The sequence below is a fragment of the Oncorhynchus keta genome, chromosome 1 (genome assembly GCF_023373465.1).
Source record: "Oncorhynchus keta strain PuntledgeMale-10-30-2019 chromosome 1, Oket_V2, whole genome shotgun sequence".
Lineage (NCBI taxonomy): Eukaryota > Metazoa > Chordata > Actinopteri > Salmoniformes > Salmonidae > Oncorhynchus > Oncorhynchus keta.
The window spans coordinates 92,619,508-92,647,171 of record NC_068421.1 but is presented as its reverse complement, the minus strand read 5'-3'; the positions used below and the strand labels follow the sequence as shown (position 1 = coordinate 92,647,171).

The 27,664-nt window shown below is 42.8% G+C and overlaps 2 protein-coding genes across 2 annotated transcripts in view; one reads left to right on the top strand and one right to left on the bottom strand.

Moving 5' to 3' along the window:
* Positions 1-18,815, top strand: part of lmo4b (LIM domain only 4b) — a 48,037-nt gene extending 29,222 nt beyond the window's left edge. Inside the window, exon 5 of the mRNA XM_052465979.1 lies at positions 17,381-18,815. Coding sequence (XP_052321939.1) covers positions 17,381-17,389 — 9 coding nt within the window. The 3' untranslated portion in view covers positions 17,390-18,815. The remainder of the gene's footprint in view (positions 1-17,380) is intronic.
* LOC127908265 (collagen alpha-1(I) chain-like) lies at positions 9,380-11,939 on the bottom strand. Its single transcript, XM_052465977.1, has one exon. The coding sequence runs from the start codon at positions 11,464-11,466 to the stop codon at positions 9,736-9,738; it is 1,731 nt and encodes a 576-aa protein (XP_052321937.1). The 5' UTR covers positions 11,467-11,939; the 3' UTR covers positions 9,380-9,735.
* Positions 18,816-27,664: the final 8,849 nt, after the last annotated feature.

The following is a 27,664-nucleotide window of genomic DNA, read 5'->3' as shown; positions in this document are numbered from 1 at the left end:
CCTTAACCAACAGTGTAGACTTTACAGTGAAATGCTCACTTACAAGCCCTTAACCAGCAGTGTAGACTTTACAGTTTAATGCTCACTTACAAGCCCTTAACCAGCAGTGTAGACTTTACAGTATAATGCTCACTTACAAGCCCTTAACCAACAGTGTAGACTTTACAGTATAATGCTCACTTACAAGCCCTTAACCAACAGTGTAGACTGTACAGTATAATGCTCACTTACAAGCCCTTAACTAACAGTGTAGACTTTACAGTATAATGCTCACTTACAAGCCCTTAACTAACAGTGTAGACTTTACAGTATAATGCTCACTTACAAGCCCTTAACTAACAGTGTAGACTTTACAGTATAATGCTCACTTACAAGCCCTTAACCAACAGTGTAGACTTTACAGTATAATGCTCACTTACAAGCCCTTAACCAACAGTGTAGACTTTACAGTATAATGCTCACTTACAAGCCCTTAACCAACAGTGTAGACTTTACAGTATAATGCTCACTTACAAGCCCTTAACCAACAGTGTAGACTTTACAGTATAATGCTCACTTACAAGCCCTTAACCAACAGTGTAGACTTTACAGTATAATGCTCACTTACAAGCCCTTAACCAACAGTGTAGACTTTACAGTGAAATGCTCACTTACAAGCCCTTAACCAACAGTGTAGACTTTACAGTATAATGCTCACTTACAAGCCCTTAACCAGCAGTGTAGACTTTACAGTATAATGCTCACTTACAAGCCCTTAACCAACAGTGTAGACTTTACAGTATAATGCTCACTTACAAGCCCTTAACCAACAGTGTAGACTTTACAGTATAATGCTCACTTACAAGCCCTTAACCAACAGTGTAGACTTTACAGTATAATGCTCACTTACAAGCCCTTAACCAACAGTGTAGACTTTACAGTATAATGCTCACTTACAAGCCCTTAACCAACAGTGTAGACTTTACAGTATAATGCTCACTTACAAGCCCTTAACCAGCAGTGTAGACTTTACAGTATAATGCTCACTTACAAGCCCTTAACCAACAGTGTAGACTTTACAGTATAATGCTCACTTACAAGCCCTTAACCAACAGTGTAGACTGTACAGTATAATGCTCACTTACAAGCCCTTAACCAACAGTGTAGACTTTACAGTATAATGCTCACTTACAAGCCCTTAACCAACAGTGTAGACTTTACAGTATAATGCTCACTTACAAGCCCTTAACCAACAGTGTAGACTTTACAGTATAATGCTCACTTACAAGCCCTTAACCAACAGTGTAGACTTTACAGTATAATGCTCACTTACAAGCCCTTAACCAACAGTGTAGACTTTACAGTGAAATGCTCACTTACAAGCCCTTAACCAACAGTGTAGACTTTACAGTATAATGCTCACTTACAAGCCCTTAACCAACAGTGTAGACTTTACAGTGAAATGCTCACTTACAAGCCCTTAACCAACAGTGTAGACTTTACAGTATAATGCTCACTTACAAGCCCTTAACCAACAGTGTAGACTTTACAGTATAATGCTCACTTACAAGCCCTTAACCAACAGTGTAGACTTTACAGTGAAATGCTCACTTACAAGCCCTTAACCAACAGTGTAGACTTTACAGTTTAATGCTCACTTACAAGCCCTTAACCAACAGTGTAGACTTTACAGTTTAATGCTCACTTACAAGCCCTTAACCAACAGTGTAGACTTTACAGTATAATGCTCACTTACAAGTCCTTAACCAACAGTGTAGACTGTACAGTATAATGCTCACTTACAAGCCCTTAACTAACAGTGTAGACTTTACAGTATAATGCTCACTTACAAGCCCTTAACTAACAGTGTAGACTTTACAGTATAATGCTCACTTACAAGCCCTTAACTAACAGTGTAGACTTTACAGTATAATGCTCACTTACAAGCCCTTAACCAACAGTGTAGACTTTACAGTATAATGCTCACTTACAAGCCCTTAACCAACAGTGTAGACTTTACAGTATAATGCTCACTTACAAGCCCTTAACCAACAGTGTAGACTTTACAGTATAATGCTCACTTACAAGCCCTTAACCAACAGTGTAGACTTTACAGTATAATGCTCACTTACAAGCCCTTAACCAACAGTGTAGACTTTACAGTATAATGCTCACTTACAAGCCCTTAACCAACAGTGTAGACTTTACAGTGAAATGCTCACTTACAAGCCCTTAACCAACAGTGTAGACTTTACAGTATAATGCTCACTTACAAGCCCTTAACCAACAGTGTAGACTTTACAGTATAATGCTCACTTACAAGCCCTTAACCAGCAGTGTAGACTTTACAGTGAAATGCTCACTTACAAGCCCTTAACCAGCAGTGTAGACTTTACAGTATAATGCTCACTTACAAGCCCTTAACCAGCAGTGTAGACTTTACAGTATAATGCTCACTTACTAGCCCTTAACCAACAGTGTAGACTTTACAGTATAATGCTCACTTACAAGCCCTTAACCAGCAGTGTAGACTTTACAGTGAAATGCTCACTTACAAGCCCTTAACCAGCAGTGTAGACTTTACAGTATAATGCTCACTTACAAGCCCTTAACTAACAGTGTAGACTTTACAGTATAATGCTCACTTACAAGCCCTTAACCAACAGTGTAGACTTTACAGTATAATGCTCACTTACAAGCCCTTAACCAACAGTGTAGACTTTACAGTGAAATGCTCACTTACAAGCCCTTAACCAACAGTGTAGACTTTACAGTATAATGCTCACTTACAAGCCCTTAACCAGCAGTGTAGACTTTACAGTATAATGCTCACTTACAAGCCCTTAACTAACAGTGTATACTTTACAGTATAATGCTCACTTACAAGCCCTTAACCAACAGTGTAGACTTTACAGTATAATGCTCACTTACAAGCCCTTAACCAACAGTGTAGACTTTACAGTATAATGCTCACTTACAAGCCCTTAACCAACAGTGTAGACTTTACAGTATAATGCTCACTTACAAGCCCTTAACCAACAGTGTAGACTTTACAGTATAATGCTCACTTACAAGCCCTTAACCAACAGTGTAGACTTTACAGTATAATGCTCACTTACAAGCCCTTAACCAGCAGTGTAGACTTTACAGTATAATGCTCACTTACAAGCCCTTAACCAACAGTGTAGACTTTACAGTATAATGCTCACTTACAAGCCCTTAACCAACAGTGTAGACTTTACAGTATAATGCTACAAGCCCTTAACCAGCAAGCAGTATAATGCCTTAACCAGCAGTGTAGACTTTACAGTATAAATGCTAACCAGCAGTGTAGACTTTACAGTATAATGCTCCTTACAAGCCCTTAACCAACAGTGTAGACTTTACAGTATAATGCTCACTTACAAGCCCTTAACTAACAGTGTAGACTTTACAGTATAATGCTCACTTACAAGCCCTTAACCAGCAGTGTAGACTTTACAGTATAATGCTCACTTACAAGCCCTTAACCAACAGTGTAGACTTTACAGTATAATGCTCACTTACAAGCCCTTAACCAACAGTGTAGACTTTACAGTATAATGCTCACTTACAAGCCCTTAACCAACAGTGTAGACTTTACAGTATAATGCTCACTTACAAGCCCTTAACCAGCAGTGTAGACTTTACAGTATAATGCTCACTTACAAGCCCTTAACCAACAGTGTAGACTTTACAGTATAATGCTCACTTACAAGCCCTTAACCAACAGTGTAGACTTTACAGTATAATGCTCACTTACAAGCCCTTAACCAACAGTGTAGACTTTACAGTAAATGCTCACTTACAAGCCCTTAACCAACAGTGTAGACTTTACAGTGAAATGCTCACTTACAAGCCCTTAACCAACAGTGTAGACTTTACAGTATAATGCTTACAAGCCCTTAACCAACAGTGTAGACTTTACAGTATAATGCTCACTTACAAGCCCTTAACCAACAGTGTAGACTTTACAGTGAAATGCTCACTTACAAGCCCTTAACCAACAGTGTAGACTTTACAGTATAATGCTCACTTACAAGCCCTTAACCAACAGTGTAGACTTTACAGTATAATGCTCACTTACAAGCCCTTAACCAGCAGTGTAGACTTTACAGTATAAATGCTCACAGTGTAGACTTTACAGTAAAGCCCTTAACCAACAGTGTAGACTTTACAGTATAATGCTCACTTACAAGCCCTTAACCAACAGTGTAGACTTTACAGTATAATGCTCACTTACAAGCCCTTAACCAACAGTGTAGACTTTACAGTATAATGCTCACTTACAAGCCCTTAACCAACAGTGTAGACTTTACAGTGAAATGCTCACTTACAAGCCCTTAACCAACAGTGTAGACTTTACAGTATAATGCTCACTTACAAGCCCTTAACCAACAGTGTAGACTTTACAGTATAATGCTCACTTACAAGCCCTTAACCAACAGTGTAGACTTTACAGTATAATGCTCACTTACAAGCCCTTAACCAACAGTGTAGACTTTACAGTGAAATGCTCACTTACAAGCCCTTAACCAACAGTGTAGACTTTACAGTATAATGCTCACTTACAAGCCCTTAACCAGCAGTGTAGACTTTACAGTATAATGCTCACTTACAAGCCCTTAACTAACAGTGTATACTTTACAGTATAATGCTCACTTACAAGCCCTTAACCAACAGTGTAGACTTTACAGTATAATGCTCACTTACAAGCCCTTAACCAACAGTGTAGACTTTACAGTATAATGCTCACTTACAAGCCCTTAACCAACAGTGTAGACTTTACAGTATAATGCTCACTTACAAGCCCTTAACCAACAGTGTAGACTTTACAGTATAATGCTCACTTACAAGCCCTTAACCAACAGTGTAGACTTTACAGTATAATGCTCACTTACAAGCCCTTAACCAGCAGTGTAGACTTTACAGTATAATGCTCACTTACAAGCCCTTAACCAACAGTGTAGACTTTACAGTATAATGCTCACTTACAAGCCCTTAACCAACAGTGTAGACTTTACAGTATAATGCTCACTTACAAGCCCTTAACCAGCAGTGTAGACTTTACAGTATAATGCTCACTTACAAGCCCTTAACCAGCAGTGTAGACTTTACAGTATAATGCTCACTTACAAGCCCTTAACCAGCAGTGTAGACTTTACAGTATAATGCTCACTTACAAGCCCTTAACCAACAGTGTAGACTTTACAGTATAATGCTCACTTACAAGCCCTTAACCAACAGTGTAGACTTTACAGTATAATGCTCACTTACAAGCCCTTAACCAGCAGTGTAGACTTTACAGTATAATGCTCACTTACAAGCCCTTAACCAACAGTGTAGACTTTACAGTGAAATGCTCACTTACAAGCCCTTAACCAGCAGTGTAGACTTTACAGTATAATGCTCACTTACAAGCCCTTAACCAACAGTGTAGACTTTACAGTATAATGCTCACTTACAAGCCCTTAACCAGCAGTGTAGACTTTACAGTATAATGCTCACTTACAAGCCCTTAACCAGCAGTGTAGACTTTACAGTATAATGCTCACTTACAAGCCCTTAACCAACAGTGTAGACTTTACAGTGTAATGCTCACTTACAAGCCCTTAACCAACAGTGTAGACTTTACAGTGAAATGCTCACTTACAAGCCCTTAACCAGCAGTGTAGACTTTACAGTGAAATGCTCACTTACAAGCCCTTAACCAACAGTGTAGACTTTACAGTATAATGCTCACTTACAAGCCCTTAACCAACAGTGTAGACTTTACAGTATAATGCTCACTTACAAGCCCTTAACCAACAGTGTAGACTTTACAGTGAAATGCTCACTTACAAGCCCTTAACCAACAGTGTAGACTTTACAGTATAATGCTCACTTACAAGCCCTTAACCAACAGTGTAGACTTTACAGTATAATGCTCACTTACAAGCCCTTAACCAACAGTGTAGACTTTACAGTATAATGCTCACTTACAAGCCCTTAACCAACAGTGTAGACTTTACAGTGAAATGCTCACTTACAAGCCCTTAACCAACAGTGTAGACTTTACAGTATAATGCTCACTTACAAGCCCTTAACCAACAGTGTAGACTTTACAGTGAAATGCTCACTTACAAGCCCTTAACCAACAGTGTAGACTTTACAGTATAATGCTCACTTACAAGCCCTTAACCAACAGTGTAGACTTTACAGTATAATGCTCACTTACAAGCCCTTAACCAACAGTGTAGACTTTACAGTATAATGCTCACTTACAAGCCCTTAACCAACAGTGTAGTTCAAGAAGAGTTAAGAAAATATTTACTAAATAAACTAAAGTAAAAAAAATAATTAAAAAATAAGACAATAACGAGGCTATATACAGGGTGTATCGGTACCGAGTACATTGTACATATAGGTAGGGGTGAAGTGACTGAGCATCTTCCAACATGTTTTCAGCATTTTTATTTCCATGACTGATCATTTGGTGCAACCAATTACCTTCAGAAGTCACATAATTCGTTCAATAAAGTCCACCTGTGTGCAATCTAAGTGTCACATGATCTGTCACATGATCTCAGTATATATACACCTGCTCTGAAAGGCCCAAGAGTCTGCAACACCACCAAGCAAGCAGCACCATGAAGACCAAGGAGCTCTCCAAACAGGTCAGGGACAACATTGTAGAGGAGTACAGATCAGGGTTGGGTGATAAAAAAATATCCAAAACTTTGACCATCCCTCGGCGCACCATTAAATTCATTAAAAATGGAAAGATTATGGCTCCACAACAAACCTGCCAAGAGATGGCCGCCCACCAAAACTCACAGACCAGGAAAGGAGGGCATTAGTCAGAGAGGCAACAAAGAGACCAAAGATAACCCTGAAGGAGCTGCAAAGCTCCACAGCGGAGATTGGAGTATCTGTCTATAGGACCACTTTAAGCCGTTCACTCCACAGAGTTGGGCTTTACAGAAGAGTGGCCAGAAAAAAAAACATTGCTTAAAAGTGTTTGCCTAAAAGCATGTGGGAGACTCCCCAAACATATGGAAGACAGTACTTTGGTCAGATGAGACTAAAAGTGAGCTTTTTGGCCATCAAGATAAACACTATGTCTGGCGCACACGCAACACCTTTCATCACTCCGAGAACCCCATCCCTACGGTGAAGCATGGTGGTGGCAGCATCCCTACAGTGAAGCATGGTGGTGGCAGCATCATGCTGTGGGCATGTTTTTCATCGGCAGGGACTGGGAAACTGGTCGGAATTGAAGGAATGATGGATGGCGCTAAATACAGGGAAATTATTGTGGGAAACTTGTTTCAGTCTTCCAGAGATTTGAGACTGGGACGGAGGTTCACCTTCCAGCAGGAAAATGACCCTAAGCATACTGCTAAAGCAACACTCAAGGGGAAACATTTAAATGTCTTGGAATGACCTAGTCAAAGCCCAGACCTCAATCCAATTGAGGATCTGTGGTATGACTTAAAGATTGCTGTACACCAGCGGAACCCATCCAACTTGAAGGAGCTGGAGCAGTTTATCCTTGAGGAATGGGCAAAAATCCCAGTGGCTAGATGTGCCAAGCTTATAGAGATGTACCCCAAGAGACCTGCAGCTGTAATTGCTGCAAAAGGTGGCTCTACAAAGTATTGACTTTGGGGGGGGTGAATAGTTATTTTTTTGTCTTATTTCTTGCTTTTTTCACAATGAAAAATATATAGCATCTTCTAAGTATGTTGTGTAAATCAAATGATACAAACCACAATTGCTTTTTTTTATTCCAGGTTGAAAGGCAACAAAATAGTAAAAATGCCAAGGGGGTGAATACTTTCACTAGCCACTGTATTACACTGTACATGTAGAATTGAGAGAATCACAATACATACCGTATCAGCACCTAAGTATGGTGGTAATATGGTATGGTGAGGTCCCTCAGTATGGTGGTAATATGGTATGGTGAGGTCCCTCAGTATGGTGGTAATATGGTATGGTGAGGTCCCTCAGTATGGTGGTAATATGGTATGGTGAGGTCCCTCAGTATGGTGGTAATATGGTATGGTGAGGTCCCTCAGTATGGTGGTAATATGGTATGGTGAGGTCCCTCAGTATGGTGGTAATATGGTATGGTGAGGTCCCTCAGTATGGTGGTAATATGGTTTGGTGATAATATGGTATGGTGAGGTCCCTCAGTATGGTGGTAATATGGTATGGTGATAATATGGTATGGTGATAATATGGTATGGTGAGGTCCCTCAGTATGGTGGTAATATGGTATGGTGATAATATGGTATGGTGAGGTCCCTCAGTATGGTGGTAATATGGTATGGTGATAATATGGTATGTCGAGGTCCCTCAGTATGGTGGTAATATGGTGAGGTCCCTCAGTATGGTGGTAATATGGTGAGATCTCTCAGTATGGTGGTAATATGGTGAGGTCCCTCAGTATGGTGGTAATATGGTGAGGTCCCTCAGTATGGTGGTAATATGGTGAGGTCCCTCAGTATGGTGGTAATATGGTGAGGTCCCTCAGTATGGTGGTAATATGGTGAGATCTCTCAGTATGGTGGTAATATGGTGAGGTCCCTCAGTATGGTGGTAATATGGTATGGTGATAATATGGTATGGTGAGGTCCCTCAGTATGGTGGTAATATGGTATGCTAGCTAGCTAATACATGACGGTGTTTGTAGCTTGAGCACTGGAGGTCGTTGGCCAGTTGTTCTCAAACTGGGATGCCACTTGTCACTCCCGTAGCCTGAGAGAAAGACTGTAACATGTTGACCTAAAGGTCTTCTATCAGGCTGGAAACCTACCTAACGTAACCCTCTGTCTGTCAGCTAATGAATGACAACTAGCTTGAACCCCTCATCTTTTGTTTTGTGTTACGGAAACAAAAATCAAAACTCAGCACCTTTTTTTATTTTATACAAAATATACAAGATAATATTAGAGAACTTTCAAATGAAATAACAACGACATCATGAATCAGGGAGTTTTTTGTTTGTTTGTTTTGTTGTTAAACAAAAAAAAACATGGCTCTTCTAGTTACTTCCTGTATCCACACAGGTTACCTGTAGCTGTCAGGGCTTTGGGGCCAGACGAGGAAAAGTGCAGTGTCATACAATCGGGAGCGAATTTGTTACAGCAACTATCATCCCCTTCAAAGAATATGACATTCTATGCCAAGCCAGACACCAGGAAACAAGGGGTGTGGCTGCAGGCAGCTATAAAAAACCTAATTATCTCCCACAACCTTTTTCATACTTATGATTATGTATTGACGACATTGATTCATTTACTCTTTACTGAAAGCAGCGCTGCAACAGATATTACATCTTATTGACCAAAGATGAATTTTAATTTTGGATGGGGGGGATAGATTTTTCCATCATTCGGTTGGTTTTCCATCATTATGAGTGGCAGTCGGGCCTGAGTCGATTTATTACATCCAGTACCAGGTCTGAGACGTGACGGTGCAGGCCCGCGGGTTCATCACAGATCTCTGTTTTTTACGATGACGAAAAGCATCTTTTTTTGTTTTGTAACGAAATGATAAAAAGGTTCAACACATGCTTATAGCAAGTTATAGAAATGTACATTTTTTTTTTTAAACAAGGCAAGTCAGTTAAGAACAAATTCTTATTTTCAATGACAGCCTAGGAACAGTGGGTTAACTGCCTGTTCAGGGGCAGAACGACAGATTTTTACCTTGTCAGCTCTGGGATTAGAACTTGCAACCTTTCAGTTACTAGTCCAATGCTCTAACCACTAGGCCACCCTGCCGCACTAGGCCACCCTGCCGCACTAGGCCACCCTGCCGCACCAGGCCACCCTGCCGCACTAGGCCACCCAGCCGCACTAGGCCACCCAGCCGCACCAGGCCACCCAGCCGCACCAGGCCACCCAGCCGCACTAGGCCACCCTGCCGCACTAGGCCACCCAGCCGCACTAGGCCACCCAGCCGCACTAGGCCACCCAGCCGCACTAGGCCACCCAGCCGCACTAGGCCACCCAGCCGCACTAGGCCACCCTGCCGCACTAGGCCACCCAGCCGCACCTGGCCGCACCAGGCCACCCTGCCGCACCTGGCCGCACCAGGCCACCCTGCCGCACTAGGCCACCCTGCCGCACCAGGCCACCCTGCCGCACCAGGCCACCCTGCCGCACCTGGCCACCCTGCCGCACCAGGCCACCCTGCCGCACTAGGCCACCCTGCCGCACCAGGACACCCTGCCGCTCTAGGCCACCCTGCCGCACCAGGCCACCCTGCCGCACCAGGCCACCCTGCCGCACCAGGCCACCCTGCCCCACCAGGATACCCTGCCGCACTAGGCCACCCTGCCGCACCAGGCCACCCTGCCGCACCAGGCCACCCTGCCGCACCAGTCCACCCTGCCGCACCAGTCCACCCTGCCGCACCAGTCCACCCTGCCGCACCAGGCCACCCTGCCGCACTAGGCCACCCTGCCGCACCAGGATATCCTGCCGCTCTAGGCCACCCTGCCGCACCAGGCCACACTGCCGCACCAGGCCACCCTGCCGCACCAGGCCACCCTGCCCCACCAGGATACCCTGCCGCACTAGGCCACCCTGCCACACCAGGCCACCCTGCCGCACCAGGCCACCCTGCCCCACCAGGATACCCTGCCGCACTAGGCCACCCTGCCGCACCAGGATACCCTGCCGCACCAGGCCACCCTGCCCCACCAGGATACCCTGCCGCTCTAGGCCACCCTGCCCCACCAGGATACCCTGCCGCACCAGGCCACCCTGCCGCACCAGGCCACCCTGCCGCACTAGGCCACCCTGCCGCACCAGGATACCCTGCCGCTCTAGGCCACCCTGCCGCACCAGGCCACCCTGCCCCACCAGGATACCCTGCCGCACTAGGCCACCCTGCCGCACCAGGCCACCCTGCCGCACCAGGCCACCCTGCCCCACCAGGATACCCTGCCGCACTAGGCCACCCTGCCGCACCAGGATACCCTGCCGCACCAGGCCACCCTGCCCCACCAGGATACCCTGCCGCTCTAGGCCACCCTGCCCCACCAGGATACCCTGCCGCACCAGGCCACCCTGCCCCACCAGGCCACCCTGCCCCACCAGGCCACCCTGCCCCACCAGGCCACCCTGCCGCACCAGGCCACCCTGCCGCACCAGGCCACCCTGCCGCACCAGGCCACCCTGCCCCACCAGGATACCCTGCCGCACTAGGCCACCCTGCCGCACTAGGCCACCCTGCCGCACTAGGCCACCATGCCTCACTAGGCCACCCTGCCTCACTAGGCCACCCTGCCTCACTAGGCCACCCTGCCTCACTAGGCCACCATGCCGCACTAGGCCACCCTGCCGCACTAGGCCACCCTGCCTCACTAGGCCACCCTGCCTCACTAGGCCACCCTGCCTCACTAGGCCACCCTGCCTCACTAGGCCACCCTGCCTCACTAGGCCACCCTGCCTCACTAGGCCACCCTGCCATAGCGATGAGTAAAACGTTTGTGTAACATTCTATATGAATAATCGCTGTTTCATAAAATGCACAATAACACACAACACAACGTTATAAATGAACTTCTAATGCATTATGAACAGGCTAGTCATAGAGATGCTACCAAAGTTCCAGCTATTTAGTTATCTGGGGCTTGTCCTGGTTTAGGGTTTTTATCCCCCCCCCACCCCACCCCCTCCAGCTGAAGCAATGTCAGCCAGACCACCCATTTACTCTACAAACATAATAACATTAGTTTAATGTTATATAATGACGTTAGTATAACATTACTTTATTCCCCTCTTTCTGTCTGTGTCGTGCCAGTAGGTGCTCATATCGTTGGGTCATAACACAGTTTTATTAGTGCTTCATCTGGGTGTATCAGAGGACATTTTGTGTGTGTGTGGGTCCGTCTCGTTGTGTGAGTTGACTGCGTGCGTCCCTTTGTTCGTAGTGTGTGTGTGTGTGTGTGGGGGGGTGTGTGTGTGTGTGTGTGGGGGGTCCGCCCCGTTGCGTGAGTTGACTGCATGCGTTCCTTTGTTTGTTCGTGTGTGTGTGTGTGTGTGTGTGTGTGAGTGTGTGTGTGTGTGTGTGTGTGTGTTTGTTTGTGTGTGTGTGTGTGTGTGTGTGTGTGTGTGTGTGTGTGTGTGTGTGTGTGTGTGTGTGTGTGTGTGTGTGTGTGTGTGTGTGTGTGTGTGTGTGTGTGTGTGTGTGTGTGTGTCTTACTGAAAGAGAGGAGTGATATTGTTGGGAGTAGGACCATACATTTATTACCTTGAGTGGAGCTGCGAGGGAGCTCCCTCCCTCCATTAAGCCCTCCTCCTCTCCCTCCTCTCCCTCCCTCCATCACCAGGCCTTTTAGGGCCTCGTCACTTTTTTTTTTTTTTTTTTTACAAATCAGCACTAAGAGCAGCTCACATTCAAATTGAAAGCCTTTGCATTATCTGGCTTAATTTTAAATGTCTGTTTAAGCCTCACGCTCACCCCTCCACCACCACGTCTCTCTCACCACGCGGTCTGCAGTAAATATGAGGACTCATTGTTTATTGATGCTTCAACATCAATTGCAGTGAAACCAGCTGAATTATTAATGCTAAAATGCAATCTGAATATTGGCTCCGGTGCTTTAATTATAGGAGCGAGAGAGAGAATTATTAAACACACACACACACACACACACACACTTAAAATGATCTTGCTGAGGAGGCACTTTATTGAATGTATATTATGTTCCCGTATTGGGATGGATCCAGGATGCATTCAGGAGAATATTATTTCCCCTTATTAGGATGCATTCAGGAGAATATTATTTTCCTGTATTGGGATGGATCCAGGATGCATTCAGGAGAATATTATTTTCCCTTATTAGGATGCATTCAGGAGAATATTATTTTCCCGTATTGGGATGGATCCAGGATGCATTCAGGAGAATATTATTTCCCGTATTGGGATGGATCCAGGATGCATTCAGGAGAATATTATTTCCCGTATTGGGATGGATCCAGGATGCATTCAGGAGAATATTATTTCCCCGTATTGGGATGGATCCAGGATGCATTCAGGAGAATATTATTTTCCCGTATTGGGATGGATCCAGGATGCATTCAGGAGAATATTATTTTCCCTTATTGGGATGGATCCAGGATGCATTCAGGAGAATATTATTTTCCTGTATTGGGATGGATCCAGGATGCATTCAGGAGAATATTATTTTCCTGTATTGGGATGGATCCAGGATGCATTCAGGAGAATATTATTTTCCCTTATTAGGATGCATTCAGGAGAATATTATTTTCCTGTATTGGGATGGATCCAGGATGCATTCAGGAGAATATTATTTTCCTGTATTGGGATGGATCCAGGATGCATTCAGGAGAATATTATTTTCCTGTATTGGGATGGATCCAGGATGCATTCAGGAGAATATTATTTCCCCTTATTAGGATGCATTCAGGAGAATATTATTTTCCTGTATTGGGATGGATCCAGGATGCATTCAGGAGAATATTATTTTCCCTTATTAGGATGCATTCAGGAGAATATTATTTCCCTGTATTGGGATGGATCCAGGATGCATTCAGGAGAATATTATTTTCCTGTATTGGGATGGATCCAGGATGCATTCAGGAGAATATTATTTTCCTGTATTGGGATGGATCCAGGATGCATTCAGGAGAATATTATTTTCCTGTATTGGGATGGATCCAGGATGCATTCAGGAGAATATTATTTTCCCGTATTGGGATGGATCCAGGATGCATTCAGGAGAATATTATTTTCCCGTATTGGGATGGATCCAGGATGCATTCAGGAGAATATTATTTTCCCTTATTAGGATGCATTCAGGATGCATTCAGGATGCATTCAGGATGCATTCAGGATGCATTCAGGATGCATTCAGGAGTATAGGACCCCTAATTGTGTGTGGCCTTCCTCCTCCTATTCAGTTTTAAAGAACAGTACTTTAGAAAACACAGAGTGGTTGTAACACTTCCAGCGGTCTCAACAGCACAAAACATTGTGTGATTTTTCTCTGTGACATAATTGGTGTTGTCGGTGGCGACGGCAGCAGCGCAGGACATTTGATGCTCATTTATTAAGTAGCTTCCCGGCTTCACCCTAATCACTTTGTTCAGGACAGACAAATAACCTTTCTTTCTCATCCAGTGCCTGAACTCTGGGGAACCAGACCGTCCCAGTCAGCTACAGCACTCTAATTAGCCCCAAAGTGGGGCTTCGCAATTACTAGTAGACTAAAGCCTTCTCAGTGGTTGCAGCGAATTGAAGACCAGGGGATGTAAATTGCCCCCTAGAATCTTAAAAACCAAAAAAAGAGAAATATGGAGAGAGAAAAAAAGTTCTGACTGTTCTGACAGCAGAACAGAATAGAATGGTTCCTCAGACACATTCTAATTGTCTTTGTTCCTCTGTATTTTTCTACTTCACAAAGAACTTTGTCAATACTCTTGGGATTGTGTTTGTTAGAGCGTCGTTATAGTTATAAGACAACATACTCACTTTTTTATAAATGTGCTTTAAAGTTAATGCAGAGGAAATAGGGCAGCAGATGGCTCACAAAGCCTCACTGATCTATAAATGAAGTGCAGGCTTTAAAAGGAGCTGACAAAAGTGAGTAGAATCTTCATAAGACAGACACAAGAAATATAGAGGCCATTTTGAAACATTGATGCTGTATGACTGAGAAGGAGGAGGCTAAGGGAATGACAAGGGAATGGCAAATAAGAATGTCACCATATGAGATTGGCAAACATACAGTGAATTGAGAAATCACGTAACTAAGTTAATCAAAAAAAGAAGAAGAAACTATACCATGGAACAAATAAATTATATAAAGAATGATAGTAAAAAAGCTCTGGAATACATTAAATGAAATTCTAGGTAGAAAAGCTCCATCCTTCATTGAGGCAGATGGCTTGTTCATAACAAAACCCTTTGATATTGCCAACCACTTTAATAACTTTTTTTGTAGACATTATTAGCAAACAGGAATGACATGCAAACAATTGATATCATTGCTATCATTGATCATAACATATTGCTTGAAAATATAGCATCCTCTGCCTTATCATGGATGGACAGTTACATAGCTAATAGAACACAGAGGGTTTTCTTTAATGGAAGCCTCTCTTAAGTGTGGTGTACCGCAGGGCAGCCGGCTTGGACCAAATCAAATCAAATCAAATTTTATTTGTCACATACACATGGTTAGCAGATGTTAATGCGAGTGTAGCGAAATGCTTGTGCTTCTAGTTCCGACAATGCAGTGATAACCAACAAGTAATCTAACTAACAATTCCAAAACTACTGTCTTATACACAGTGTAAGGGGATAAGGAATATGTACATAAGGATATATGAATGAGTGATGGTACAGAGCAGCATACAGTAGATGGTATCGAGTACAGTATATACATATGAGATGAGTATGTAGACAAAGTAAACAAAGTGGCATAGTTAAAGTGGCTAGTGATACATGATACATGATTACATAAGGATGCAGTCGATGATGTAGAGTACAGTATATACGTATGCATATGAGATGAACAATGTAGGGTAAGTAACATTATATAAGGTAGCATTGTTTAAAGTGGCTAGTGATATATTTACATCATTTCCCATCAATTCCCATTATTAAAGTGGCTGGAGTTGGGTCAGTGTCAATGACAGTGTGTTGGCAGCAGCCACTCAATGTTAGTGGTGGCTGTTTAACAGTCTGATGGCCTTGAGATAGAAGCTGTTTTTCAGTCTCTCGGTCCCAGCTTTGATGCACCTGTACTGACCTCGCCTTCTGGATGATAGCGGGGTGAACAGGCAGTGGTTCGGGTGGTTGATGTCCTTGATGATCTTTAGGGCCTTCCTGTAACATCGGGTGGTGTAGGTGTCCTGGAGGGCAGGTAGTTTGCCCCCGGTGATGCGTTGTGCAGACCTCACTACCCTCTGGAGAGCCTTACGGTTGAGGGCGGAGCAGTTGCCGTACCAGGCGGTGATACAGCCCGCCAGGATGCTCTCGATTGTGCATCTGTAGAAGTTTGTGAGTGCTTTAATGACCATTAATGTTTTCTGTGTTTACTAATGACCTACCACTGACCTTGAATCAAGCCTGTGTGTCCATGTATGCTGATAACTCAGCAGCTACAACAGTAAAATAAGTGGCTGACACCCTTGACATAGAGCTCCAGTTAATTTTAGAATGGGTAACTAGCTATAGGCTGGTGATAAATATCTCAAATCTAAAAGCATATTCCTTGGGACAAATTACTCGCTCAACCGTAAATGGATCTATTATTGAATAAATTGTCTATTGAGAGACTTGAGACTAAACTGCTGGGTGTCCTCTTTGATATCAAGCTATCATGGTCAAAACCTTTAGACGAAATGGATACTAAAGTGGGAAGTGGTCTTTCCATCCTAGAGGTGTTTCACGATATCCCCGTTAAACCAGATAGACCCTAGTTTTGTCGCACCTGGACTACTGTCCAGTTGGGGTGGTCAGGTGCCGCAAAGAAGAACGTAGGCAAATTGCAGCTGGTCCGTAACAGAGCAGCACGTATTGCACTTAGTTGTATATGGAGGACGAATGTCAATGACATGCATGTCAGTCTCTCTTGGCTCAAAGAGATTGACCCGCATCACCATTGTTCTTTGTGTGAGGTATTGATGTGTTGATGATACCGAACTGTCTGTTCAAGTAGTTGACACACAGTTCGGACACTCATCGTTACAACACAAGGAAAGTAGGATGGAACACAAGACATGCAACCAGGTCCAGAACAGAGGCTGGGAAACACACAGTTATAATAGAACCATGACTACATGGAACTCTCTGCCACCCCAGATAACTCAAGCTACCCATAAAACCAGATTTAAAAATAAAACAGATTTAAAAAATACCTTACGGTATGACGGGGAATGTGAAGAGACAGTTGTATGCATTTTGTATTATATTTTGTATTGTATTATGTATTATATTTTGTATTGTATTATGTAGTGATACGTGATACTTGGTTGTGATACGACTGTGACATGTGGTTATCTTTAGATGAATGCGCTTGCTGTTGGTCGCTGGGAACGTCTGCTGAATGACTAAATTGTAATGTAAATGTAGTGCTGTGTCTATTTTATCTTTATGTATTTTATTTGTTGTGTTTTGTTTCCTTTTTGGACCCAATGAAAGCGTAGCCTTGGCGACAGCTAATTGGGGATCCTAATAAATACTAAATACTAAATATCAGTAAGACCCGGAGAAGTGAAGATTGTTAATTATTGTTTTCGTGTATCTTTTTTGTAAATTGAATTTCCAGTTAAACTTATTATGCCCTTTTTTTTCTAAATTTCTCAACATTCTGCAACTTCTAACTTTTCTTCTCTTTGTCCCTGTCTCTCAGGTGTGTTAGGAGCAAGGTGTGCAAGAAGCAGGATGCGTGCCTTCATTTTAACCCTAGCTTATTGTCACCCACTACTTTCTGGATCCCTGTACCATCCCCCCTGCCCTGCCCTGCCCCCAGCCCCTCCCCCCCCCTGCTCTCCAGGCACCCAGACTCTTACCTGAGCCCCCAGGCAGCCTCCTCAATCTACCAAGACCCCCGCTTCTCTCTGTACAACACCCACCCTCGTCCCCACCCTAACTCCCTTTTACGGGAGGACATACCCCCCCGCTTCTCTCTGTACAACACCCACCCTCGTCCCCACCCTAACTCCCTTTTACGGGAGGACATACCCCCCCGCTTCTCTCTGTACAACACCCGTCCTCGTCCCCACCCTAACTCCCTTTTACGGGAGGACATACCCCCCCGCTTCTCTCTGTACAACACCCACCCTCGTCCCCACCCTAACTCCCTTTTACGGGAGGACATACCCCCCCACGCTTATGATACGCCTGAGATGTGATTCTGAGGACTCCATGATTCTGACACTGGACTGAAAGTAGACTTGATCAGAACTGGAGGGACACTGAGAAAGAGAGGAAGAGGAACCGATTTGAGGATGGACAGAACGAGACAAAGAAAGAGAGAAAAATACAAAATGAAGCTAAATCAAGTTGCGGTTGTTTTTTCAAATCTGCACACAGTTGTACATTTGTTTTTTGTTTTTATTATCGGGGGAAAGAAACGACTGTCTCCTTTTAATGTATCCCTCTTATTTTTACCTCCTACTTGCCTTCCAACCTGATATTCGCTTGTTCATTATTTGAAGTGTTGTGAAGAGACTGTGTTTCTATTTTGGTGGTATATAAAACAAGACTAGGTTAAAAAATATCTGTGGCTTTTTTTGTGGAAACGTAATACCATTACGATGAGCATTCTCTTGGTGTATTTGTAAAACTACCATGTATGTATGCATGTAAATGTTTTTGTCCTGACGTGGCTCACAGTACATTCTGCTCCTGACACAGCCTAATGGACCATACAGACCATAACGAATGTGGGCCGTGTGCAGCAGGGGTCTGTCCTATCGCCTCTGACCACAAACCGCGGCCGGCAGTTTCTGTTCACTTACCGACGATTCTTCATGTTGAATCACCTCCGCTCATCGACACAGATGATCTACTGCACACAGCCAATGTTGGTGTTGGTCTTTCCTCTTCCTTAACCCCGACTCCTCTCCTCGCAACCTGAACCTGAACCTGAACCTGAACCTAAACCTGAACCTAAACCTGAACCCATGGCTTAACAAAAGAAAGATGTTCACAGTCACTAATGTAGAGATTTTCACCAACCCTATAAATTCATGAATGAAAGAAAAATCTATTTGTGATATTTTCAGAGACATTTGCTCCAGTATGGTGTATTTGATTAATAAAAATGATTATGATACAGAAAAGCTTCCTTAATTTACTGCTGGCAGTTCTACACTTTGTTTTACCCAACATATTCCATCATTTATTCAATTTTACACTTGGCAGTCTGCCAGTGACGAAAATGACAGAAGTTGGCTTGAACTTGGGTAGGCTACATATCATATACTTTATTAGTTCTGTGTCTTAATTAAACTACATTTACTATAGGTCTTGAGGGATTTCAGTTCTTATTTGACTGTAATTTACCGTATGGTCAACCTGGTTTGTTTTTCATTACATTTCCGTAGCTAATTTATTTTCCAACAGACCTGTTTTTAGCCCAAACGGAACGAGATAATATCTGCATTAACTCTCATTCATTGTCCAGACACTCCTCTCTTTTTAATGACAGGCCTTCATTATGAAACTACTTACATTACGAATATAGAAAAATATGATTTCTGCACAGCCTGAAAATGGATAAACATGTTTTTTTCTCTCTTTCCTGATCAAATGAACATTTTCCATTCATCAACCCGAATGCTCTGTTAGGTCATCAACTCTAATACTCTGTTAGGTCATCAACTCTAATACTCTGTTAGGTCATCAACCCTAATTCTCTGTTAGGTCATCAACTCTAATACTCTGTTAGGTCATCAACTCTAATACTCTGTTAGGTCATCTGTTAGGTCATCAACTCTAATACTCTGTTAGGTCATCAACTCTAATACTCTGTTAGGTCATCAACTCTAATACTCTGTTAGGTCATCAACTCTAATACTCTGTTAGGTCATCAACTCTAATACTCTGTTAGGTCATCAACTCTAATACTCTGTTAGGTCATCAACCCGAATGCTCTGTTAGGTCATCAACTCTAATACTCTGTTAGGTCATCAACCCGAATGCTCTGTTAGGTCATCAACTCTAATACTCTGTTAGGTCATCAACTCTAATACTCTGTTAGGTCATCAACCCGAATGCTCTGTTAGGTCATCAACCCGGATGCTCTGTGAGGTCATCAACTATAATACTCTGTTAGGTCATCAACCATAATTCTCTGTTAGGTCATCAACCCTAATACTCTGTTAGGTCATCAACTCTAATACTCTGTTAGGTCATCAACTCTAATACTCTGTTAGGTCATCTACTCTAATACTCTGTTAGGTCATCAACCCTAATTTTCTGTTAGGTCATCAACCCTAATACTCTGTTAGGTCATCAACTCTAATACTCTGTTAGGTCATCAACTCTAATACTCTGTTAGGTCATCAACTCTAATACTCTGTTAGGTCATCTACTCTAATACTCTGTTAGGTCATCAACCCTAATTCTCTGTTAGGTCATCAACCCTAATACTCTGTTAGGTCATCAACTCTAATACTCTGTTAGATCATCAATCCTAATTCTCTGGTAGAAGTAGTGGAACATATATCTTTGAAGATTCAATTACCGCCGAGAGAGAGACGGTAGAGAGTGAGAGAAGACAGACAGAGCGGGTAGAGAGAGAGAGAGGGGTAGAGAGAGAGAGGGTAGAGGGAGAGAGAGAGGGTGGAGTGTAAGAGAGAGAGAGAGGGTAGAGTGTGATAGTGAGAGAGAGAGAAGGTAGAGAGCGAGAGAAGACAGACAGAGCGGGTAGAGAGAGAGAGAAAGAGAGAGAGAGAGAGAGAGAGAGAGAGAGAGAGAGAGAGAAAGAGTGAGAGAGAGAGAGCGGGTGGAGAGAGAGACTAAAGCCCCTTGAATTGAATTGAATTGAATTGAATTGAGAGAGAAGACAGACAGAGAGGGTAGAGAGAGAGAGAAGCCCCTTGAAGAATTGAGAATTGAGAGAGAAGACAGACAGAGAGAGAGAGAGAGAGAGAGAGAGAGAGAGAGAGAGAGAGAGAGAGAGAGAGAGAGAGAGAGAGAGAGAGAGAGAGAGAGAGAGAGAGAGAGAGAGAGAAGGTAGAGAAAGAGAATACAGACAGAGAGGGTGGAGAGAGAGGGAGATGGAGAAAGGTGTCTCCATAGCAGGCACAAATTGAATGGGCTATTTGTAGAACATATGTCTTTGAAGTGGTTGTAGACCTAATAGTTGTGAGGACACTGGTAATGGCTACTGTGCTGCCATGCTTATCCACAATGGCTAAGTGATTCCCAAATTACACCCTGTTCATATATAGTGCACTACTTTTGACCAGGGCCCATAGGGCTTTGGTAAAATGTGTATCTTTTCAGCACACGTCTTCGGGGCATGGAACCAACAAAGTGTCGAAAGTGATCCACAGGGATGCAGGCCCGTGTTGATTTTTTCCCCAATGTTGTGTCAAATTGGCTGCATGTCCATTGGGTGATGGACCATTCTTGGTACACACGGAAACTGTTGAATGTGAAAAACCCAGCAGCGTTGCTGTTCTTGACACAAACCGGTGCGCCTGGCACCTACTTGATATCGTACCCCGTTCAAAGGCACTTCATTCTTTTGTATTGCCTATTCACCCTCTGAATGGCACACATACACTATCCATGTCTCAGTTGTCTCAAAGCTGCAAAATCCTTCTTTAACCTGTCTCCGCCACTTCATCTACACTGATTAGTGGATTTAACAAGTGACATCAATAAGGGATCATAGCATTTCACCTGGATTCATATGGTCAGTCTGTCATTGAAGGATCTCCATGTTTCGTATACTCCGTGTTCAGTGGGGCAAAAAAAGTATTTAGTCAGCCACCAATTGTGCAAGTTCTCCCACTTAAAAATATGAGAGAGGCCTGTAATTTTCATCATAGGTACTACACTTCAACTATGACAGACACAATTAGAAAAAAAAATCCAGAAAATCACACTGTAGGATTTGTTATGAATTTATTAGCAAATTATGGTGGAAAATAAGTATTTGTTCAATAACAAAAGTGTATCTCAATAGTTTGTTATATACACTTGGTAGGCAATGACAGAGGTCAAACGTTTTCTGTAAGTCTTCACATAGTTTTCACACACTGTTGCTGGTATTTTGGCCCAGTCCTCCATGCAGATCTCCTTTAGAGCAGTGATGTTTTGGGGCTGTTGGTGGGCAACACGGACTTTCAACTCCCTCCAAAGATTTTCTATGGGGTTGAGATCTGGAGACTGGCTAGGCCACTCCAGGACCTTGAAATGTTTCTTACGAAGCCACTCCTTCGTTGCCCGGGCGGTGTGTTTGGGATCATTGTCATGCTGAAAGACCCAGCCACATTTAATCTTCAATGCCCTTGCTGATGGAAGGAGATTTTCACTCAAAATCTCACGATACATGGCCCCATTCATTCTTTCCTTTACACGGATCAGTCGTCCTGGTCCCTTTGCAGAAAAACAGCCCCAAAGCATGATGTTTCCACCCCCATGCTTCACAGCAGGTATGATGTTATTTGGATGCAACTCAGTATTCTTTGTCCTCCAAACACGACTAGTTGAGTTTTTACCAAAAAGTTATATTTTGGTTTCATCTGACCATATGACATTCTCCCAATCTTCTTCTGGATCATCCAAATGCTCTCTAGCAAACTTCAGACGGGCCTGGACATGTACTGGCTTAAGCAGGGGGACACGTCTGGCACTGCAGGATTTGAGTCCCTGGCGGTGTAGTGTGTTACTGATGGTAGGCTTTGTTACTTTGGTCCCAGCTCTCTGCAGGTCATTCACTAAGTCCCCCCGTGTGGTTCTGGGATTTTTGCTCACCGTTCTTGTGATCATTTTGACCCCACGGGGTGAGATCTTGCGTGGAGCCCCAGATCGAGGGAGATTACCAGTGGTCTTGTATGTCTTCCATTTACTAATAATTGCTCCCACAGTTGATTTCTTCAAACCAAGCTGCTTACCTATTGCAGATTCAGCCTTCCCAGCCTGGTGCAGGTCTACAATTCTGTTTCTGGTGTCCTTTGACAGCTCTTTTGTCTTGGCCATAGTGGAGTTTGGAGTGTGACTGTTTGAGGTTGTGGACAGGTGTATTTTATACTGATAAGTTCAAACAGGTGCCATTAATACAGGTAACGAATGGAGGACAGAGGAGCCTCTTAAAGAAGAAGTTACAGGTCTGTGAGAGCCAGAAATCTTGCTTGTTTGTAGGTGACCAAATACTTATTTTCCACCATAATTTGCAAATAAATTCATAAAAAATCCTACAATGTGATTTTCTGGATTTGTTTTCTCATTTTGTCTGTCATAGTTGAAGTGTACCTATGATAAAAATTACAGGCCTCTCTCATCTTTTTAAGTGGGAGAACTTGCACAATTGGTGGCTGACTAAATACTTTTTTGCCCCACTGTAAATAAATGTACTACGTTTGGAGATTCAACTCTTTTTTCTTTGTATCATTTTTTTTTTTTTTGGGGGGGTTATCTCTTTGTTCCGCTCTCTCTATGTTGCAAAAATCTAAATGAAGTCTTGAAAGACACAAAAATGAGAGAGAAAAGGAACTCACCTATAGCACACAGAACGATCTACCCTCTTACAGCCAAACGCTACGACAATCTTTCTTTGCCTTCTCTTGTCATCGTTAAGACTGAATAAAATATGCTGTCTGGACAGGTGTAGCAATGTTCTCACTGAAAAGCATTGGGAATCTAAATCATCCCTTGTTTCAAGCTCTCGCAGACAAATGTGTTAAAACAGAAAGCCTGACCATTCAATTGTAATAAAAAAAACATTTTTTTAAAGGAACGCCAGTCTTTGACCCGAGGACGGTAGTTGTTGGAGATTTTGTTGGACGTCATAAGGTGAATGCACCAATTTGTAAGTCGCTCTGGATAAGAGCGTCTGCTAAATGACTTAAATGTAAATGTTGGACGTCAGGCAGAAATTAACACAACCCTTTAAGTATGAATGGAGTCTCTCATATACTGGCTGAGCAGACGGAGCAGTTATACACTGGCCATGTGAACCTCGACGGAAAGATCACGAACTGGTCATGGCTTCCCAATTAAAACTGTCGGGTTATTCCTCAATTTACTCCAAATCAACCTATTGTATGTACACAAGGGTGATTCAAGGGTTATCAACCATTTAACCACGTTATCAACCATTTAACCACGTTATCAACCATTTAACCACGTTATCAACCATTTAACCACGTTATCAACCATTTAACCACGTTATCAACCATTTAACCACGTTATCAACCATTTAACCACGTTATCAACCATTTAAACACCTTATCAACCATTTAACCACGTTATCAACCATTTAACCACGTTATCAACCATTTAACCACGTTATCAACCATTTAACCACGTTATCAACCATTTAAACACCTTATCAACCATTTAACCACGTTATCAACCATTTAACCACCTTATCAACCATTTAAACACCTTATCAACCATTTAACCACGTTATCAACCATTTAACCATGTTATCAACCATTTAACCACGTTATCAACCATTTAAACACCTTATCAACCATTTAAACACCTTATCAACCATTTAACCACGTTATCAACCATTTAACCATGTTATCAACCATTTAAACACATTATCAACCATTTAAACACCTTATCAACCATTTAACCACATTATCAACCATTTAACCACGTTATCAACCATTTAACCACGTTATCAACCATTTAACCACGTTATCAACCATTTAACCACGTTATCAACCATTTAAATACCTTATCAACCATTTAACCACGTTATCAACCATTTAACCACGTTATCAACCATTTAACCACCTTATCAACCATTTAAACACCTTATCAACCATTTAACCACCTTATCAACCATTTAAACACATTATCAACCATTTAAACACATTATCAACCATTTAACCACATTATCAACCATTTAACCACATTATCAACCATTTAACCACGTTATCAACCATTTAACCACGTTATCAACCATTTAACCACCTTATCAACCATTTAACCACGTTATCAACCATTTAACCGGATGTATTTATCTTCTCAACGTTTTTATTGTTGTTTTAAATGACCCTTTAATGAATTTCAAATAAATCATTTTCTCTAGTCATAGTAACAATGAAATTTAAACACCTTATCAACCATTTAACCTGTGTTTATCAACCGTAATATTTAACCCTAATGAATCACTGTTACACCAGGTCATTATCAACCATTTAAACACCATGTGTTAAATTCCAACCAAATTCCAAACAGTTCTTATCAAGTCGTTCATTTAACCACAGAGCTTATCAACCTAATTTAACCACGTTATCAACCATTTAACCACGTTATCAACCATTTAAACACCTAATATCTCAACCATTTAATACACGTTAAACCATTTAACCACGTTATCAACCATTTAACCACCTTATCAACCATTTAACCACGTTATCAACCATTTAACCGGATGTATTTATCTTCTCAACGTTTTTATTGTTGTTTTAAATGACACTTTAATGAATTTCAAATAAATCATTTTCTCTAGTCATAGTAACAATGAAATGATGGTACGAGACACACAGTGAGTCCGTCTGCGTTGGAATGTAAAGGTTTTTTCCTGTGTTATGGAGGTCTACTGTACCGTAATATTCTGACCTAATGAATCACTGTTCACAAAAGGTCATTCATCTAAACACATTTAACAATGGCACTATGGACCATGTGTTAAATTCCAACCCAAATCTCCAATGTGAGTTCTTATCAGAGAGTCGTTCATGTCCATACGCCGGGACAGAGCTCTGATGTACCAGGGAGAAGCCTAATGCATCTCACCCACAACAATAGACTACACTTAAATCCATACGCCGGGACAGAGCTCTGATGTACCAGGGAGAAGCCTAATGCATCTCACCCACAACAATAGAATACACTTAAATGGCATGTCTTACCGCTGGGAAATTTGCTCAAACTTGAGCTCTTCTCTCTGCTGCCAATGGGGACACTGATAATGGAGGCACACTGGTACACTGCAGGACTGTAAGTGAGTGGTTTATAGACAAAGACAATGTCTCTATCTGTTATATTGTGAATTCTTAATTTAGCAGAGGTCTTTTAATTGATACAAAGCTTTATTGGTGCCAACAAGGTAAAATAAGTGAAGTCATTTGAGCGAGATAAAGCTTTGTAAAATTGATGCAAAAAATGTATTTTGTGTTTTACATATCTGGACATTGGTGAAAAAAGTATTTCTGTTTGTCATCCTCCAGATCAAAAGTAAAGAGGACCAGGGATTAATAGAAGTGAGACTCAGAGTAAAAGTAGGGAAAGGGATGTTCTCTGTAAAATACTACTCAGAGTAAAAGTGACCAAAAGTATTTGGTTTAAAATATAATAAGTGTCAAAAGTAAATGGATGTTTTATTAAATGTATCAAAAGTAAAAGCAAAGGGATGACCAGGGATGTTCTCTGTTTATAGTAAGATCAAACTAGAATACATATAGGGATGATAGGGATGTTTTTTTTACGGATAGCCAGATCAGGGCACAGGGATGACCAGGGATGTTCTCTGACATAATTTACAAAGCAGTAGGGATGCATTTGTGTTTAGTGAGTCCGCCAGATCCGAAGCAGTAAGGATGACCAGGGATGTTCTCTGTTTAGTGAGTCCGCCAGATCAGAGGCAGTAGGGAGGACCAGGGATGTTCTCTGTTTAGTGAGTCCACCAGATCAGAGGCAGTAGGGATGACCAGGGATGTTCTCTGTTTAGTGAGTCCTCCAGATCCGAAGCAGTAAGGATGACCAGGGATGTTCTCTGTTTAGTGAGTCCGCCAGATCAGAGGCAGTAGGGAGGACCAGGGATGTTCTCTGTTTTGTGAGTCCTCCAGATCAGAGGCAGTAGGGATGACCAGGGATGTTCTCTGTTTAGTGAGTCCTCCAGATCAGAGACAGTAGGGATGACCAGGGATGTTCTCTGTTTAGTGAGTCCGCCAGATCAGAGGCAGTAGGGATGACCAGGGATGTTCTCTGTTTAGTGAGTCCTCCAGATCAGAGAGCAGTAAGGATGACCAGGGATGTTCTCTGTTTAGTGAGTCCGCCAGATCAGAGGCAGTAGGGAGGACCAGGGATGTTCTCTGTTTTGTGAGTCCTCCAGATCAGAGGCAGTAGGGATGACCAGGGATGTTCTCTGTTTAGTGAGTCCACCAGATCAGAGGCAGTAGGGATGACCAGGGATGTTCTCTGTTTAGTGAGTCCTCCAGATCAGAGGCAGTAGGGATGACCAGGGATGTTCTCTGTTTAGTGAGTCCTCCAGATCAGAGACAGTAGGGTTGACCAGGGATGTTCTCTGTTTAGTGAGTCCGCCAGATCAGAGGCAGTAGGGGTGACCAGGGATGTTCTCTGTTTAGTGAGTCTGCCAGATAAGAGGCAGTAGGGGTGACCAGGGATGTTCTCTGTTTAGTGAGTCCGCCAGATCAGAGGCAGTAGGGATGACCAGGGATGTTCTCTGTTTAGTGAGTCCTCCAGATCAGAGGCAGTAGGGATGACCAGGGATGTTCTCTGTTTAGTGAGTCCGCCAGATCAGAGGCAGTAGGGAGGACCAGGGATGTTCTCTGTTTAGTGAGTCCTCCAGATCAGAGGCAGTAGGGATGACCAGGGATGTTCTCTGTTTAGTGAGTCCTCCAGATCAGAGGCAGTAGGGATGACCAGGGATGTTCTCTGTTTAGTGAGTCCACCAGATCAGAGGCAGTAGGGATGACCAGGGATGTTCTCTGTTTAGTGAGTCCTCCAGATCAGAGGCAGTAGGGATGACCAGGGATGTTCTCTGTTTAGTGAGTCCACCAGATCAGAGGCAGTAGGGATGACCAGGGATGTTCTCTGTTTAGTGAGTCCTCCAGATCAGAGGCAGTAGGGAGGACCAGGGATGTTCTCTGTTTAGTGAGTCCACCAGATCAGAGGCAGTAAGGAGGACCAGGGATGTTCTCTGTTTAGTGAGTCCGCCAGATCAGAGGCAGTAGGGAGGACCAGGGATGTTCTC